Raw genomic sequence first — 20,444 nt, 5'->3', positions numbered from 1 at the left:
AATCTTTTGTGACCAGAGGTCATATTTTGATAAACTGTGTCCCCAGATTTGTCATTCTAGAACAGTGGTTCTCAACCTGGTGGTCGGGACCCACTTGGGGGTCGAATGATGATTTGCCAGGGGTCACCGAATCCTGGGCTGTTCCTGAAGCCTGCACCGCTCTCCCAGCCTTTTTGCGGTCACCCAGCAGGGCTGTCCCTGGAACCTGTGGCTACCCAGCTGGGCTGTTCCTGGGGCTCGTGGCCGCCCACTCAGCCTCTTCACAGCTGCCCATTCAGTTTTTTTTTTTTTTTTTTAGTTCTTTTTTTTTTTAAGTGTATTTTGTGCGTGTACTCGAGAGAGGAGCCAGACTGCAGGAGTTGGGAGTAGGCAGGCCTCCCCCAGAGGCAATCTGCCACCTTTCTCCATGCCCCGGGTGGCAATGGTGGGTGTGTGAGGGGGTCCTCCCACACAGCTTGCCCTACCTGCTCCGCTTTGAAGCCCAACGGGGCAGAGTGAGAGGATCTAGCCCACTCAACCAGCCCCGTTAGTCCTTCGCCTCTATTTTTAGAGACCGCGTGGTCAAAGTGCGTGCATGTTAACCCAATTTCGAGTGCGTGTAAGTGTGGTGGTTTTTGTGGGAGGGGGGTGGGCGTACTAAGCGCAGGCTTACCTCGCATAGCACACCCACCGGGAGCCAGGCTGAGACCACCAAACTCAATTCACATGTAGCCGAGACCGGGATCCGAACCCATAGCTGCAGAGGTGAATGGCTTGTCAGCGCAGTGCCAATCGCGTTGAGCCACCGCAGCTCCCCAGCTGCCCATTCAGTTAACGGCATTGGCTGGGGAACAGAAACTAGATGTCAGCTGACTGGTGAGGAATGTGAAATGGGAGGAGCTGGAGACCCTATCTCCTGATTTTGGCATAGGCGTCACTGCTACGAGATACCACAAAGTCGGAGACACAGTAAGTAACACAACCTGTGATTATAGTTGCCATTAAAAGTCCCCACTACAGTTCTCAGATCAGCAGATGACCTTGATCAAGAGCACCTAAGTCGGCTGATCAGAACTCCCCACCAGCACTGCCACTCATCCCAATTCCCTGCCAGCACTGCCACTCATCCCAACTCCCTGCCAGCACTGCCACTCATCCCAACTCCCTGCCAGCATTGCCACTCATCCCATTGCCTTGCCTTGGGTGTGGACAACCCACGATATGAAAATAATTTTACTGTTAGGGGTCCCCACAAATTTTATCAAGGGGTCACTGCACTAGAAAGGTTGAGAACCACTGTTCTAGAATGATTAACTATCAAAAGGAAAAAGTGAAAAAAAAAAATATTAATTAAAAAAACGATGGAACGAATAAGCCACTTTAGGTAAAAACGACAGCTGAGGTCCTATAACTACTGTGCCGCTGTGGAGCGTCAGGAATGGTTCCTTACAGAAAGTTTCATGTCGGTCACAAATCAATGATTCATTTATTTAAAGGACAGCGGTGCCCTGCAAAGGTCTATTTCCTCCTAGCTTAGATAAGCTGGCTCTTGAATGCTGGATTAATTAGTTCACAACATTTTGCTTCCCTCTCATGCAGATGATCAGTGATCTCCTGCAGAAAACAAAGTTGCAATAATTTGGCAATGACACCGCATCAATTTTGTTATCAGAAGGCAGCCATATTTTTGTAGCCCACACTCAATTCTCAAGCAGACAGCTAGTTTGGGTCAGTGTTGTCCTCTAGAATTCCTGTGCTAGCCTTGGCACCTTAAATGTCACTAGCACTTGGTGGCACATATCTCCCCAGAAACGTAAGCAAAGCGGAGCTTGAGCTGAGGGATCCCACGCAACTCGAGGGAGTCGGATAGGGTGAGTCAGAGAGACGGCTGTCTATTACCATTTATAGTATGAGCCTAAAGCTGGACACAGAGACCCCCCTCTGACATCATTTTCTACTGTGGGAGATGATGGAATTTCACCCACGTTATCAGGGAGAAGCGGTGAGGCCCAGGTCCCTGTTTAATACCTTCTACCTCCCTGGTTTCTCAATTTGCAGCCAAGATATGTTGCATTTGCTCCACTAATGGGTTAATGCTCTTACCGAGATGTGCCAAGTGCAGCTCATCTCAACTATGCATAAAAGCATAAGCAATGCATTAGAGAGGGGAGTTCTAATCAGCCATGGTATCCTGAAGGCCCGAAGGGAACCTGTACACCCCTGGCAAGAATGCTCTAATCTACGGTGTTGCCTTTCCGAAAACAACGTGTTTTCATACAAATTTCACAAATAAAAAAAATGGGGTCGCTCTTCATTTTAAAGGACCAGTCTAGTAAAAAAAAGTGATGTTTTGGTTATAGGTGGTGCCTGGTTTATTTAGTCAGCCCCTGGCTTCTTATATGTTCTGGATACTTCAACACTTAGATCTACCCACCATTAATTCCTGTTTCTGCTCCTGTCGGCCTGAGAGATTTGGGTGTTTCTGTAGATCATCTCCTCTAGTTACATCCTCCATAATATATATAAAATCAGCCATGGCAATTTAAAGCGGAGTTCCACCTAAAAATGAAACTTCCGCTTAACCCACTCCTTGCCCCCTTACATTCCACATTTGGCATGTAATTTTTTTTTGGGGGGGGGGGGGGTGGTGGCTTCAGGAGAAAGGGACTTCCTGCCCCACTTCCTCCTTCCGCCGAGGGGCTGGTAAGGCGAATAGCTTAATGGCCTTATTGCAGTCCCTCCCTGTGGGCGAGCGTCTGTCCAATCGGACGGCGCCGCGCCACTCGCGCATGCGCACTGGGTGCCCGGCCGCGAAGCCGAAAGCTGTCACTGCCGGGTGCCCACACTAGGAATGAAGACGCCGGCCGGCGAGGGGGGGCGAGGAGCGGAGCCCCGGCCGGCGTGTCTCTGGAACCGTGGAGCAGGTAAGTGTCTGTTTATTAAAAGCCAGCAGCTACACTTTTTGTAGCTGCTGACTTTTAATAAATGTAAAAAAAGTCTGGAACACCCCTTTAACCACTTAAGCCCCGGACCAATATGCAGCCTAAAGACCCAAGGGGTTTTTACAGTTCGGGACTGCGTCGCTTTAACAGACAATTGCGCGGTCGTGCGACGTGGCTCCCAAACAAAATTGGCGTCCTTTTTTCCCCACAAATAGAGCTTTCTTTTGGTGGTATTTGATCACATCTGCGGTTTTTAGTTTTTGCGCTATAAACAAAAATAGAGCAACAATTTTGAAAAAAAAGCAATATTTTTTACTTTTTGCTGTAATAAATATCCCCCAAAAACATATATAAAAACATTTTTTTTCCTCAGTTTAGGCCGATACGTATTCTTCTACCTATTTTTAGTAAAAAAAATCGCAATAAGCGTTTATCGATTGGTTTGCGCAAAATTTATAGTGTTTACAAAATAGGGGATAGTTTTATTGCATTTTTATTTTTTTTTATTTTTTTACTACTAATGGCGGCGATCAGCAATTTTTTTCGTGACTGCGACATTATGGCGGACACTTCGGACAATTTTGACACATTTTTGGGACCATTGTCATTTTCACAGCAAAAAATGCATTTAAATTGCATTCTTTATTGTGAAAATGACAGTTGCAGTTTGGGAGTTAACCACAGGCGGCGCTGTAGGAGTTAGGGATCACTGTGTATGTGTTTACAACTGTTTGGGGGTGTGGCTGTAGGAATGACGTCATCGATCGTGTCTTCCCTATAAAGGGAATGACGCGATCGATGCGCCGCCATAGTGAAGGACGGGGAAGCCGTGTTTACACACGGCTCTCCTCGTTCTTCAGCTCCGGGGAGCGATCGCGACGGAGCGGCTATAAACAAATAGCCGCGCCGTGGTCCCGGATCGCTCCCCGAGCGGACCCGACCTCCGCATGTAGCGGGGGGGGTCCCGATCGGACCCCCCACCCGCTAATAGGGGAGGACGTACCCATACGCCCATGTGCCTGTACGTGCCATATTGTGGACGTATATGTACATGGGCTGGTCCTTAAGTGGTTAAGAGCAGATATTTCCAATATTCCTGAGACATATAAGAACTTGGCACGTGGTGGAAAACTACAGCCAGGGCTGTCTTAATGAGTGGGCACACCTGGCCACTGCCCAGGGGCCCCAGCTGCATGGAGGGCCCTGCACTTTCCCCAAAACAGCTTGTCCTTGAGCCCACACTGCCCCACAATTGGAGTGCTGGGGGTATATCTGGGGTGTAGAGGGGCCATAGTGATGAGGAGGCATTGATCTAGCAGATATATTGTATGTACAGGACAGCTTTGTTACTTTATGTATGTAGTATTTTCCCACCGTTTCTTTGCTGTACAGAATAATTGTTCATGTAGTTAATGTGGAGATCCACCCAAAAGGGGAAGCGCTCCTCGTCTGCCTCCTACCTACTTGATGTCTGTTTACCTGCGCCGTCTCCATTGTAGGGGCCCCAGAGCATTAATTTGCCCAGGGGCCCATGATGCTATTAAGAAGGCCCTGACTACAGCATCTACAAAACCCCAAAATATCAGGTGTGGTGGACTGACCCTTTATGATTCATGGACAGGGCCAAGCAAATCATTCCTTCATGGCCATGTGCTGCAGTATGGGGGTTATTTACGAAAGGCAAATCCACTTTGCACTACAAGTGCAAACTACAAGTGCAGTCGCTGAAGATCTAAGGGGGACATGCAAGGAAAATAAAAAACAGCATTTTAGCTTGCACAGGATTGGATAATAAAATCAGCAGAGCTTCCCCTCATTACAGATCTTCCCTTCAGATTTACAGCGACTGCACTTCCAAGTGCACTTTACAGTGCAAATTGGTGGTTCTGGACACAAAGCTGGCTACTCTTTTATTTTTTTTATTTAAATAAAAAGCGATACACTCTAAATAAGGGGTCTCCAAACTTTCTAAACAGAAGGGCAGTTGAACGGTCCTTCAGTATTTAGGGAGGCTGGACTATGGCCAGGGGGAGGAACAGCGCCCCGTCGCTGGGGTCAGGGGGAGGAACAGCGCCCAGTCGCTGGGGTCAGTGGGAGGAACAGCGCCCCCCCGTCGCTGGGGTCAGTGGAAGGAACAGCACCCCCCCGTCGCTGGGGTCAGTGGAAGGAACAGAACCCCCCCGTTGCTGGGGTCAGTGGGAAGAACAGCGCCCCGTTGCTGGGGTCAGTGGGAAGAACAGCGCCCCGTCGCTGGGGTCAGTGGGAAGAACAGCGCCCCGTCGCTGTGGTCAGTGGGAAGAACAGCGCCCCGTCGCTGGGGTCAGTGGGAAGAACAGCGCCCCGTCGCTGGGGTCAGTGGGAAGAACAGCGCCCCGTCGCTGGGGCCAGTGGGAAGAACAGAACCCCCCCGTCGCTGGGGTCAGTGGGAGGAACAGCGCAAGGTCAGTGTCCCGTCATTGGGGTCAGAGGAAGAATCTACGCCCCATCATTGGGAGGAACAGCACCCCATTATTGGGGTCAGTGGGAGGAACAATTTACGCCTCACCATTATTGTCAATGGGAGGAACAGCGCCCCGTCGCTGGGGTCAGTGGGAGGAACAGCGCCTCGTCGCTGGGGTCAGTGGGAGGAACAGCGCCCCATCGCTGGGGTCAGTGGGAGGAACAGCGCCCCGTCGCTGGGGTCAGTGGGAGGAATAGTGTCCTGTCATTGGGGTCAGAGGAAGAATCTACGCCCCATCATTGGGAGGAACAGCACCCCATTATTGGGGTCAGTGGGAGGAACAATTTACGCCTCACCATTATTGTCAATGGGAAGAATAACAAACACACTGTTGGTGTCAAAGGGAGGAATAGTGCCTAGATTCGGTGGGAGGAATAGTGTGCGAAGGACTGGATAAAGATAAGCAAAGGGACGCAGTTTGGAGACCACTGCTCTAAAAACTCTGCTCTAAAACTTCAAAAAATCAATCCCCTGTACTTAAAAAGAAAATGCCATCGACCCACGATAGAACACAACCTACATCTGAGACAAAACTCAAAAAGCAGGTTTCAGCCCATTACTTTTCCCTATCTTTACTTGTCTATGAAAATTCAATTTTGCTGAACATACGCAAACATTTACATATAGTACAGGGACATCAAGCGCAAACTGCACTCATGGCTTATGTTGATGCACTGTGCATTTGCAGTGCACGTTGGTGGCAATTCTGCCAAGATTTAATTTGCTTTCATTTAGTAGCGCGGATGTTGGTTCCGAGGTTGCCTAGGACTTCCTTTCCTTTGTTATAAAAGTAACATTTCTTTTGGGATTTGTGTGTGTTGCAGGAAAAGCAGTGAGTATTGTGGATGACCTTTTGGAGGCGCAGGCAAAGCAGGGTAAACTCGACTCTTCTGCGTTTTGCATTCATACAAATGCATTTCTGCGCAGCACTGCGTTCAAATGCAAAACATGGCATTTCCTAAAATAAAGCCCACCGAACACTTCTTGCAGCTGCAGGGATGACCAAATAAGAAAAAGCAGAAGACTATTTTACCTGCGGAGTAGGGGGCTCCACTTTCCTCTTCTTTTTCTGATTCTGCTTGTTGGTCTTTGGGTATACAATCAACATCTCCAACCAACTGTGGGAAGGAAGGGAAAAAAAGCCATAATTTAGATCTTTTATTAACAACATACAATGCTACTGTTTTAGGGCCCGCTGCTGGAAGCGTCATCATGGCAACATGGGCATTTAATGGTAATGCCAAAATGGTGGCAGAGGGACCAAATGGCCATTCCTCACAAGCACAGACTACATATTTAACAGTAGTGTTATTTTGCCCAACTGTTTAAAGAGTGCAATGAAATACAGTCTACTGGCAATTCACTGCGTCACGTAGCATGAATGGCATCATCATCGATGTTGTGCATATTATCGAGGATCAGAGTTAAAGGGGTCATGTTTTTTAACCTCAATTAAAAAGGTGAAAAAACTGCCCCCCCCCCCCGATCTACTCACCTGAGCCCTTCGCTCCCTCAGTGGAGACACGCTCTTCCTCTGCCCGGGGTTCTTGGCTCTTGATTGGATAGATTGATAGCAGCGCAGCCATTGGCTCCCACTGCTGTCAATCAAATCTAATAAGGCGGGCGCGGGGGCCGGGTTTGTCATTCTGTGTCTGTGCACACAAACGCTGGATTCGGGAGCGCGCCCGCAAGGTAACCCCCAGGGAGAGCGCTTCTCCTAGGGCAGGGGTGTCCAAACTTTTTTCAAAGAGGGCCAGATTTGATGCAGTGAACATGCGTGAGGGCCGACCATTTTGCCTGACATTCTTTGAACCATTAAAATTTGGTCTAAGTGTGTTCGTCCGAGCAACTAATACACCGCCCAACAAGAATTCTCTTGCCTTTGTGGCTGTGTGTGGTGAAGAAATGAGCGTGGGCGTGTTATTTGGATATACTGTATTTACTTCACTTTAAGAGGGAAGTTTCAGGGAAAAAAAACATCAATAAAAAACTGTGAAGCAAAATAAGGGTCATTGCCCATCAATGTAGCCTAATCAGTGCCCATCTGCAGCCTCGCCATTGCCATGAATGCAGCCTGATCGATGTCCATCTACAGCCTCGGAGGGAAGGGGGGGTGGGGTGGGGTGGGATTAGCACCAACAGATTACATACAAGAGAATCTCCTGTTTACACAGCAGCCTCTTTAATACTATTTCTCCTGCCTCCTATGATAGACAGAGGAGTCGTCCAATGGCAGCCCAGGAGACAGGACTTCCTATTACAGATGTCACTGAATAAACAGGAGATTCTCCTGTATGTAATTTCCCTGTCCTCTCCGAGGCAGCACCGATAAATACAGTATATATCCAAATTACCAGGGGGGCCACATTAAACTGGAACGGGGGCCACAATTTGCCCCCGGGCCGGACTTTGGACATGCCTGTCCTAAGGGGTTTACCGATGCGGGGAGGAGCTGCAAGCGGCGCCGGTGATCGAGATGGGGCTCAGGGAAATATTAGGGGGGCTGCTGCCCAGAGAAGTTTTTTTTAGATTCACTTTAAAGCACCTTTAATGTATGGATGTGCATTAATGCAAGTTATGCATGGGCTTTGGAATGGGCTGCCCAAAACACACAAAAAATAGGTGCATGCACTATTTTTTATCAGCAAGCCCCCAAAGCGGAGGGTAGTGCAATACCAAGCATTGTGGCAAGCTGCAACACAGGTGTGTTGAAAAAGTGTCATTGGGGTGCCGTTAAAGTGGGATTGGAAACGTGGGCACTTCTGGAGCTTCAGACAAGTTGTTGGAAGGTCTCTCGGTCTTCCAGGAATTGGCCCTTATTACCATATTCCCCTTGTGCCCCCTCTGTCTTGCCCTGACTCTGTGCGTTCGGTTCTCTGCACTCCAGTACTTGTATATGAAATGCTTAACGACTTGTTATATAAACTCTACACGGCTCTTTTTCCATGCGCGGATGTTTCTGTGTAAATTTCCTTAACACGCTCCTTTTCCTAACACTCAAAGTTGCCCAGGATTCAGTGAGGTCATTCGGAAGGCAGCACATGTTCTCAGTTAATCAATTGTATTTTCTTAGAGCAGAGTAATGGTGCACAAAATATTTTTAATGAGAACTTTTTTTTCTTTTCTTTTTTTTTAGAAAGTGGATTGGATTAGAATTGCTGGGGAGATGGCTTTTATTTTTGGATAGATTTTCTTTATTATATGGAGGTCTAAAATGATTTTTAATTGATACATGTAAATATGAAATACTTCATAGGTTTTATTTCTGTTTATTATACCAGGCTAATCTTGACTGCTTTGATGAAAATAGCTCTATACAGTACTTCTCTCTCTCAAACCCATTAGATTCTATGACCGATGTATCCTGTGTGCATCCTATCATATGTTTTTGTTAAAGATTTTATAAAAAAAAAAAAAAAAAAAAAGAAAAGAATCAGTTCCAGAACTTAGAAACGTAAAAAAAAAAAAATCTATATATACACACACATACTAATTTTATGTGTGTGTATGTATGTATGTATGTATGTATGTATGTATGTATATATATATATATATATATATATATATATATATATATATATATATATATATATATATATATATATATATATATATATATATATATATATATATATATATATATAGATATATAGAGAGAGAGAGAGACACAACACCATTATAGTTCCCCTTTGCCATTTTATACAACCCAAGGGATAGGACTATACAGTTTGGCTTACACAAAGGCTAATAACACTGAGTATAATATTTAAAGTGATTTTAAACCTTTGCATATAAATATATATCTCATACACTGTGCAGTTCGTTTTGCACAGTGTGGCCCTGATCATCGTCTTCTGGGGTCCCCTGGTGGCGCTTGTGGCTCCTCCTTGCATTGGTAACCCCCCCTACCCCCTAGGAGAAGAGTTTTCCCTGGGGGTTACCTAGCGGATGCACTCCCGAGTCCAGCATTTGCGTCTATAGACACAGAATGCCGGTGTTCTATAAAAAGGATCTCGTGCTCACGCAGTACACACGGTTGGAGTTTTTGACAGAACACCTCCCCCGGCATCATTGGATTTGATTGACAGCAGTGGGAGGCAATGGCTGAGCTGCTATAAATCTATCCAATCAAAAGCCAAGTACCCCGGGAAGAGAGGAAGAGTGCGTTCCCGCCGATGGAAGTTTTTACAACCCCTTTAAAGCCCAGGTTCACACTGGGCTGCGGGAGTTCAGCTGAACTCCGACAATTTCACTCCCGCTGGCAGTCCCGATTTCAGAGACATCTGTGCAGGTTTCTGCACAGATGTCAATGTAAATCGCGGCCCGAAATCGCAAAAAGTAGTACAGGAACTTCTTTTTGAAATCAGTGCAGTGCCGCACCGTTTAGGACGGTGCCATTGCTGACAAATGCCGCCGATTTGAGATGCGATTTGACATCTCAAATCGCATCTCAAATCGTACCAGTGTGAACCAGGCCTAAAAGGTAAAAAGAAAAAAACATCAGCATTTACACACACTTTAAAAGATGCATTTTAATGCAGCAAGGTACAGGAAAACCTCGGTTTGAGAGGATAATTAGTTCCAGAAACATGCTTGTAATCTTCTTTTTTATACTCAGTTGTGACATGACGCTGCTCTTATATCAAGACATCGCTTGTATATCAAGGCAAAATGTATTAAAACATTTTGCTCGTCTTGCAAAACGTTCTCAAACCAAATTACTCTCAAAAAAACAAGGTTTTACTGTACTTAAATTTAAAAAAAAAAATAACTGGGAAAGAAAGAGGCAGTAACGGCAGCCAATCAGATGTGTTGACAGGCTTACAAGTACTATGTTGATGGAAGGAGAGAGCAGAGAGATGGTGAAATCAGTGTTCTGCTGCTCCATCACTGTCCATTCAGCTGGTCAGAGAGAAGACACCCGTGCATTCCTCAACTATAAACCGTGTCATCCACAAGAATGTTCAGTGTAAACCATAGGACTGGGTGGACAGAAATACAATTCTATTGGCAGGTAAACCAGTCCCCCTTGTATGCATTTCATCTGTATATTTAGCAGTTTTCCTGCAGTTCAGCTTTAACTTAAACAGACTGGGCAAAGTGACGGAGCCTCTTTAAAGAGTCTCTTTGCTTAAACTAAAGCAGTGTTTTGCCCATGTAGAGAAAAATAAAAGACTCACTTCAATGGTGGCCCCACCAACTGCACAAACCGGCCATTTGGAGGAGAATACCCATTACTTTAATTTATCCTGGAACCAGTGACCCATTCCTTACCCCTGCCACATGGCAGCTCTGGTGTTTAGAGAGTGAATGCTCAGTCACCCATTGCTGTCGCATGGCGGGAGGAAGAGCCCTGTTTAAACCGCGACGCTGTCCGCCCAACTCTCCATCTCGGGCCAATCAGAGGAAGCCTTATACACTCACTCGTAAAAATACAAGGCTTCTCCTAAATGGCAGAGAAGCATTCAGCCAAGCTCTATTTAGCTCCAGCAATAGAAAGCAACTTGTACTGCTGCCGCAACACAGAACCGCTTACTGGCTATAGTGAATGCTACTACAGTATATCAGAGCACACAGCCGTCGCATATCTAATGGGCCAACTTGGCGCTCATATAAGGCAAATTCTTTTTGCTCCCAGATGCCGAAAAGGACCTGCTGGGGGAGAGAGGGAAAACAGACTCCTGAGAAGGTTAAACCAGTTATGGACATTGGACGAACACCACATATGCCATAAAAAATGCAAACTACAAAGGATAGCTGTAGTATGTCCTGTCCTCCTGCCACTTCCCTCCTCACACGTGCCAGCAATTCCTGGTTGTCAAAATGACAGCCGGGAGTTGCAGTGCAAATAAAGCAGCTGTAGAAGCTGACCATCTGACACAATGTTTGTAAACAATGTTCAGACATGAGATAAACAAAATAATCAGTTTCAAGGAATCAAAGGGATGAGATTCCATCAGCATGCGATGTCACAAAGCAAATTGACAAATAAAAAATAAATAAAGACACACACACACACACACACACGTGTATTTAAAAAAAAAATCCCCTATTAAATCACCTTATTAACTGTTCGTTTATTCCTTTTTTTTATCTGATTTTTTTAAATTTGTTTATTCATTTTGTTAAATGTTTTAGGTCCCGTCCACACTTGATTAGCTGCGGGAAGAATCCACATGTGCAATGGGATGCTGACTGCTACAGTAACAATTGCAGCCACCCAGGGCTGCGATTAACTATGGGAGTTGTCAGCCTCCCATTGTTTTCAATGTGGAATCCGCCCGCACCCAATCACCAGCAGCCCCCCAGCTGGGTCTCCCACGTGTAATCACTAACGGCCCTATTTACAAAGGTAAAATTTAAGGCTGGGTTCACATCTAAGCTGAATGCGGCTCACAGCAGGAGTCCAGTGTGTCGCCATTCACCGCTTCGAGCCCGAATTTTTGGGCTGAATTTGGACCTGAAATGGACCAGAAGACGCACAGGACTCCTGTACAACTCGCACCAGAGCCGCTGTGAAGATGTGTGAACCGGCTCCATAGAGAGCCCATCACAATCTTCTGCTATGCAAATCGAATGCAGGGGGAAACCGCATCCAATTTGCATTGGTATGAACCGAGCTTTAAAAAAAAGGCTTTATTTAAATTGTAAATACTTTCACAATGCTTTGTACCAGATTCATAATTTTAGTGTCATTTCAAATCGAAGACAAATTCTAGATATAAATCTACAGTAACAGGCCCAGATTCAGATACATTATCGTATCTATCGGTGGGCATAGCGTATCTCAGATACACTACGCCGCTGTAACTTAGGGCGCAAGTTCCGTATTCAGAAAGAACTTGCGCCCTAAGTTACGACGGCGTAGTGTAAATGTGTCGGTGTAAGCCCGCCTAATTCAAATGTGGATGATGGCGTGTTTTATTTAAATTACTTGTGACCCCACGTAATTGACGTTTATTACGAACGGCGCATGCGCCGTCCGTGAACATTTCCAAGTGCGCATGCTCCAAATTACGCCGCCAACTGTCAATGCTTTCGACGTGAACGTAACTTACGTACAGCCCTATTTGCGAACGACTTACGCAAACAACGTAAAATACGACTTCCTCTCATCGGAACCCTCCCCCCCGGTGCCACATTTTACACCTTTCAGGGGAAGGGGGTGCAGATTCCTGTCCTAAGACAGGTTTTTGCACCCACTTCTGGCCACACAGTCAGCGGGTAGGATGTCAGATCCCCCCCCCCCCCTGTTGTGTTTTGGGAAACACACGGCTCCCAGAACACAGCGGGGACAGGTGAGCGCAGCGCAGCGCGACCCACGCATGTGCTGTAGGGCCGTAAGGCTACAATTTGTTCAGAGTGCGGCTGTCCAGAGACAATCTTTGTTCCTGCTTTGCTAAGTGCATTGCCTGCACCTGAGTTGTCTGCAACGGTGGATGTTCGTCTGGGTTCCCACCAGTGGCGTCTCCAGCTTTCATATTTAGGGGGGGCACATGGGGGGACAGGGACAAAAGTAGGGGGGCCAACTATAAAATGCAATTTATAGTAGGGGGGCCCTTTATTACGATTCCACTATGGGCCCTTTCACATGTTCTGCAGTGAGCTCCCTTCCTACTATACTGGGGCCCCCCAGGGTGGCAGAAAACAAGAGATATGTCACCAGCAAACCAAGAAAATATTAGGGTCCAAAGCAGTGGGAGAACTATCAGGGTTTCAAAGGTTGTCTTGCCACCGGGCCCTGGTGTTCTGCCACAGTGGGGATCCCCAGCTGTCCTGTCCCTGCTATTTACAGCGCTGGTCTGGCGTCTGTCTCCTTGGCAGCGGCGGCAGTCTATTAGAACCTAGTGCTGGTGACATTATGGGTGCATGCAGGGGAAGGCTGGCACTATTGGTTATAGAGAGCCGAGCCCCCAGCTGGTCACCTAGCAGCAGTAATGCTGTATAACCTTCTCTGTTGACATGCTGATCGGCATGTGATGCTCCCAGTCAGATCTAATAAACACAGTATTTATTAGCATCAAGAGTACAACCACATAAATATAATCAACCATATGATCAGCAGCCATGTGGGCTCTATGCCTGTAAAGTGTGGGCTTTGATCAATAAAATCACTGATATTTATGACTAAGATTTGACTAAGAGCATCACCTGGATTGCATCCCAATCAGCATGTCAGAGAAGGCTCCACTGCTGCTAAGCAACCTGCAGGGAGCTCAACAGTCTACAACCAATAGAGATGGGCTCGGGTGTGTTTGAAATCCCACATGCCTGATCCCGCCAGGAAGCCGACACTCCACAGTGCTAATCAATGTATGGGCTGCCTAAGAGCTAAGACCAGCCATAGACAGTTTTAAATCTCAGCTGGTTCAGCAGAAACTGGCTGAGATTTGAACCATTAATGAGCAGATTCTCTTATGATTATCACTAGTGGTTGCTGTATAGTCACTAGTGATAATCACTGTTTGTCGGGAGAATATAATTGCTGGGCAGGAGGGATATTCCCATCACCACTGTCTCGGGGGGGGACAGAAGGGATGGAGATAATGTAGTTCAGTGATTACAGTGTACTGCAGTCTGCAGTGCACACACTTAAACACGGCCCAGGCTAGAATATCTGGTTGTGTGAGCGCTTGCATTATGCAGTGTCGGCGAGCACAGGGAGGGGGAGGAATCCCCCGCAGAGCTGACTGGGGACGCTCTCCCTCTCGGGGAGCAAAATACAAAAATGCAAAAAAAAAAAATTTTTTTTTTTTTTTTTTTGGGGGGGGCACATGGTGGGGCACAGCATGATGTTGGGGGGGGTCAGGGCCCCCTCTGGCCCCCCCCTAGGGACGCCTCTGGTTCCCACCTGGAGCGGCTATTCCCCTTTCCCCATGTGCCGTACGGAACTGGGCAGTGAAGCCGCAATGCTTCACTTCCTGGTTCCCTCACCGAGGATGGAGGGGGTGGGCAGCAGAGTGACGAGCGATCGCTCGTCCTCTGCTGCGGACGGCGCTGGACTCCAGGACAGGTAAGTGTCCCAATATTAAAAGCCAGCAGCTGCAGTATTTGTAGCTACTGACTTTTAATATTTTATTTTTTTCGGTGGAGATCCGCTTCAAGTTTCGGTTCATATAGGTGCGATGCGGGAAAATTGTGAATCCACTGCAGGTTCCCGCATCGCACCCGACTTTCACAGCACTTCACACTGCCATATGCAAACTGCTGGGAGTGTCAATACAATGTTAATGACACCCCTGTTTCAGCTCGCATATCGCACACCCATGTGATCCGATTCGTGTGCGAGTTTGGTCCAAATTCAACCATACCATCTGTATGTCTGAAATCGCACGGACAATTTACATTACTTGCAATCTCGCAGAGCGCATCTATGTGAACCGGCAGTCAGTAACAACAAGGTGATTACGGAATCGGGCTCAGGTCAGGCTGACAGAGGAACAGTGAAGCCCAATCACTGTGCAGCACTACTTATAAGGAAGCAGAGGCTGCCCATGGTAATGATAGACAATGGATGGCCCATAGATGTGTGCAGTTTCCAGCTATACTCAGAAATGGCTTTTGAAGCATTAGCACTGACTGATTAGATTATCCACTATAAAATAAACCTGAAAAGGGATGACATTTTCCTTTAAGAGTCAAAGGAACCTTTCTTCACAGATGAAATGGAGACGGAGACAGGAAACATGAAAAGGAAAATTTTAAGCAAAAAAAAAAAAAAACACAACACACAGGCATGCTGAAGATTGCATAAAGCGAGGTCTGAATATCAATACAAAATACAGATGGATAAATACATTAGAAGCTGCCGCCCGGGCCGGCTGTCAGAAAGGCTTATACTGTCTCTGGGTGTCTCCCGGGAACAAAGCAGCAGGTACAATGTCCCTATTGTAGGATGTCGGCTCGTGGGTTCAGGTTGGGCCAGACCTTACACACCTGCATTCGCTGCTTCTGTGCTTCTTAAAGGGCACCTGTCAGGAGAGAACTAGAGAGGCCGTCTGTTGCTGAGAAGACTGTCATGCTGATCCTCATTATTGGGGTTTACATACCCTTTAAAGCAATGACACAGATTTGTGCTTGGCCAGCATCTGGCAGGTTTTAGTAGATCAGTAAGGCAGAAAGAGCTAGTAAGGCTGCTGTAGAACTACAGAAACAAGCAAATCCAATAAAAGCGAGAAAAGAATCCGAGAGTCTTGTGCAGCGACTCACCCATTAATGATTTCCTTGTTCTCGGCCCTGATGAAATGCTCCTCGGGGGTTAGGATGCAGAGAGAGTACTTCTGGCCGGTGCGGCTCTCCGCGTCTATAACGTCCGTGCACTGGTTCATGTTTATCGTCCCCTGAGGGAGGGTTGTAGGCTGCAAGAGAACATAAAACACTCAGTATATCTCAAAGGCTTAAAGCAGAAAAAATAATAAATTACAAAAACAAAATGCAACAAATGTAACAAACACATATGATACATAGAGAAAAGATTTCTGCTGTTATATTATAAAAAATGTAAAAAGATAAGCACCCCTAGAATGGCAATAGTAGATGTAGCGTCAAAACAAAATCAATAGATACAAAGGTTATGAATCTATTTTATGTGCAACAAATGCCTTTGCAAACCCAGATAATAGCTGACATATCATCACTGTGCATGCACTGTGCAGAGAGCAGAGCTGTGGGAGGGGCCCAGCAAGCCCCACCCACTACAGGCTGTCTGCAGAAAATGACAAGAAGGGGAGGAGACAAGACCGGTCACTCTGCACAAGGAGAGGGAGCTGCAGCGAGCGGTCATTATCACAGGAAGCTCCTTTACAGAGGGAAAGTCTCACACTGGATAACTCCACAGATCTGGAAGAAATACACAAAGTACACCAAGATTCCAGTAGACAATGTTTAATATATATATATATATAAAGGAAGGGGTGAGGTGCACGTCAGTCACAGCTGGTAGTGCTAGCAATCAAGCCTTCCCACTGTCTTCAATATAGAGAAAATTGCAATGGGATTGCTGCACAAAAATTATTTTATTTTGAAGAAATTCGTCAAAAACATCATCTGTATAATCGGGCAAGCATGATATTATAACAGTTTCGGGCTATACTGGATCACGCCCCTAGGCGAAACTGTTAAAATATCAGGATTGCCTGATTATACAGATGATGTTTTTGATGTCTTTTTGACGAATTTCTTCAAAATAAAATAATTTTTGTGCAGCAATCCCATTGCAATAGATATATCAAATATAGAAGAGAACTATATCCTGGCAAATTTGTGAGTGGTAGTTTGGTCATCAAGGTGCAAGCAGCATGTTCTGTTACACGATAAAAGGTTGCATATTTTTAGGAAGCATGCAATTTTTATAGCATAGTTTATTAGTAGTTTTATTTTTTATTTTTTTAAATGACAAATGACACTCTTTTACTCACAGACTGTCTGGCATTTCTCCCTCAACTCGCTAATCTGTGTTCAGTGTTCTGTGTGTTTTTAAACACATAACCCTGTGCTGTGATTGGGCACAGTCGATCAGCAGGTATACAGCCAAAATCATTGGCTGTATCCTGCTGACAAATTTGCGCCGTGTCTAATCACAGCACAGATCAGCACAGGGGGGGGGGGGGGCAAGTGCACCTGAAAACCAGGAGTGGATTGTGACATACCAGTACATTGCCATGCCGCCCACTAGCTGTACAATGTACTGTTGTCAGGCGGCAAGTGGTTAAAGTGGATCGTCATCTATTTCAATCCCACCCTCTGCTGCACATATATCAAGTTCTTTTTTTTTTTTTTTTTTTTACGGTTTCGCCTAGGCGAACAATGTCTGTGCCCTGGTCACCTCCTGGTCAGTTTTCAGTGAGTTTATATGCTGAGCATTTCCTCACTATCACATCTGAGCAGCCCATCCATTGGGGGCGCCCTGGCGCCGCCCCCCCCCCCCCCCCAATTCCATGTGCCCAGTCCCATGCAGGACGCCGGATGCATGAACTCCAATGGAGGGGGGGGGGGGGTTAAGCACCTGATTGGAGCCATAGGCTTTAAAATAGGGTGGGCTCGGGCACAGAGCATTGCGATACAAGCCCACCCAGGTGTGCTACAGTAGCGAATGAATATTCACTATCGAAACACTGATCCTCCTACCAGCCAATCAGGAAGTGGGTCCGATACCAATTTCCCAATTGGCCAAAAGAAGAAGCTTCCCAATTGGGCGCCGAGGAGGGAGGAAACGGAAGCCAATGTAATGCCCGTGGAGAGCAGGGGAAGCCGACGGTGACGCCCACCGCCTGTGCAGGGCTGCCCGCCATAAATGGGGTAAGTGCTTCGCACCCAACCGACCTGACCCCAAAAAAATGACCACCAGCCGCCACTGCTTCTAACAGTAAATGTGGTTATTGTTCAGAAAATTCTACTTTATTTCAAAACTGAATGTTAAAAGCCAAAGAAGTGCTTTTTAATGACATTCGTCAAATCATTGAATGTAGGGAGAATGTTCATACAAACATTTGTTTAAAAAATCTACCAAGCATAACGTTGACGGACTTATAACCTCTGCTGGAAGTCTATTCCGAGCATTAACCACTTTACAACCGGGCCTATTTTGGCACTTCTCTCCTTCATGTAAAAATCTCAATTTTTTTGCTAGAAAATTAATCAGAACCCCCAAACATTATATATTTTTTTTTTTTTAGCAGACACCCTAGGGAATAAAATGGCGGCCATTGCAACTTTTTTTCTCGCACGGTATTTGCGCAACAATTTTTCAAACACCTTTTTTTGGGAAAAATCATGAATTAAAAAATAACAAAACAGAAAAAAGTTAGCCCAATTTTTTTGTATAATGTGAAAGATGATGTTACGCCATGTAAATAGATACCCAACATGTCACGCTTTAAAATTGCGCACACTCATGGAATGGCGCCAAACTTCGGTACTTAAAAATCTCCATAGGCGACGCTTTAATTTTTTTTACAGGTTACTATTTTCGAGTTACAGAGGAGGTCTAGCGCTAGAATTGTTGCACATAGACCGCACGTGACGATACCTCACATGTGAGGTTTGAAAGGCGTTTACATATGTGGGCGGGACTTGCATGCGTGTTTGCTTCTGCGCGCACGCTACCTGGGATAGGGGCGTTTAAAAAAAAAAAAAAGTTTTTTCTTTTTACTTAATTTTTTTATTTTTACACTTTTATTTTTTATTTTTATTGATCACTTTTATTCCTATTACAAGGAATGTAAACATCCCTTGTAATAGGAATCAGTGTGACAGGTCCTCTTTATGGAGAGATGTGGGGTCAATAAGACCCCACATCTCTCCTCCAGGCTTAGAAGCATGAAATCGGTGAAAAAAAACATTCACAGATCTCACACCGACAGCCGCGATTGCGGCTTTGTTTACTTCCGGTTACCAGCGTGACATCATAACGTCGCGCCCGGGCCTCCGACGGTCATAGAGATGACTGGTGATCAGTCATCTCTATGCTTCCCCAGCCAGCGCCGGTCGATTCGCTCTCCGGGCCCCCGATGGCACGGGAGAGCCCGGAGAAGCACCGGATGGCGGCGGGAGGAGGGGGGGGGGGACGTCCACTCCCGCTGCCTTTAAGAACGATCAAGTGGCAGAACTGCCGCTTTGATCGTTCTTATTGTGCACAGAATCGCCAGGTTAAGACCCTGATATCTGAATGATGCCTGTAGCTGGACCCATCCAGATATCACCGCACAAAGCCGAGGACGTATTTTGTCATTCAGCGGTTGTAAAGTGGTTAACTACTCTTTCAGTAAAATAATATTTTCTAAGATTAGTTTTGAACTTTGCTCCAGTCTGTTTGAGGTCACGTCCCCGTGTTCTTGATCTGGCTCCAGTCTGTTTGAGGTCACGTCCCCGTGTTCTTGATCTGGCTCCAGTCTGTTTGAGGTCACGTCCCCCTGTTCTTGATCTGGCTCCAGTCTGTTTGAGGTCACGTCCCCCTGTTCTTGATCTGGCTCCAGTCTGTTTGAGGTCATGTCCCCCTGTTCTTGATCTGGCTCCGGTCTGTTTGAGGTCACGTCCCCGTGTTCTTGATCTGGCTCCGGTCTGTTTGAGGTCACGTCCCCCTGTTCTTGATCTGGCTCCAGTCTATTTGAGGTCACGTCCCCCTGTTCTTGATCTGGCTCCAGTCTGTTTGAGGTCACGTCCCCGTGTTCTTGATCTGGCTCCAGTCTGTTTGAGGTCACGTCCCCCTGTTCTTGATCTGGCTCCAGTCTGTTTGAGGTCACGTCCTCCTGTTCTTGATCTGGCTCCAGTCTGTTTGAGGTCACGTCCCCCTGTTCTTGATCTGGCTCCAGTCTGTTTGAGGTCATGTCCCCCTGTTCTTGATCTGGCTCCGGTCTGTTTGAGGTCACGTCCCCGTGTTCTTGATCTGGCTCCGGTCTGTTTGAGGTCACGTCCTCCTGTTCTTGATCTGGCTCCAGTCTGTTTGAGGTCACGTCCCCGTGTTCTTGATCTGGCTCCAGTCTGTTTGAGGTCATGTCCCCCTGTTCTTGATCTGGCTCCGGTCTGTTTGAGGTCACGTCCCCCTGTTCTTGATCTGGCTCCGGTCTGTTTGAGGTCACGTCCCCGTGTTCTTGATCTTGGTTTCATATTTAAAGCCCTGCTCTCCTGAACCTTACTCCTCACGCCCTTCATGTATTTAAAGGCCGTCTCTCCTTTTCTTTCCTTCCTCAAGACATTTCCTCTATTAAAAACAAAAAAACGGCTTTATAAATAGACTTTATGGGAGAGGTAGTGCTTCAAGCATTTACTCATCTGTTTGTGTTACTGATTACAGGGTACGGGGAAGAAGCACCATATAGAATGAAAAGGTTTCACCCATAGCACAGACATGGAGCCAGGTAGGGGGCGGTTGGTGTCCTCACACTAAATTACAGGGCAGGTAAAATAGATAAGATTATAAAGAACATTGCTACGCAAACTAATAAAAAAGACGGCAAGGTAATGACCAATTAGAGGCCATTTCAGTACAGTTACTCTGCATCAATCTTCTCCGCGCCGAGGAGAAC

General features: G+C 46.4%; 1 protein-coding gene across 9 annotated transcripts in view; it reads right to left on the bottom strand.

Annotated features, from left to right (window-relative positions):
- Positions 1 to 20,444, bottom strand: part of LOC120943194 (myosin phosphatase Rho interacting protein) — a 224,446-nt gene that overhangs the window by 92,947 nt on the left and 111,055 nt on the right. For all 9 annotated transcript variants that reach the window (XM_040356353.1, XM_040356356.1, XM_040356355.1 and 6 more), the window contains exons 4-5: positions 15,631 to 15,779; positions 6,455 to 6,539 (exon numbers count right to left, since the gene is read on the bottom strand). In XM_040356353.1, coding sequence (XP_040212287.1) covers positions 6,455 to 6,539; positions 15,631 to 15,779 — 234 coding nt within the window. The remainder of the gene's footprint in view (positions 1 to 6,454; positions 6,540 to 15,630; positions 15,780 to 20,444) is intronic.

This window comes from Rana temporaria, chromosome 6 (genome assembly GCF_905171775.1).
Source record: "Rana temporaria chromosome 6, aRanTem1.1, whole genome shotgun sequence".
NCBI classification, from domain to species: domain Eukaryota; kingdom Metazoa; phylum Chordata; class Amphibia; order Anura; family Ranidae; genus Rana; species Rana temporaria.
The sequence above is the reverse complement of the archived record's forward strand: the minus strand, read 5'-3'. Positions and strand labels throughout refer to the sequence as shown.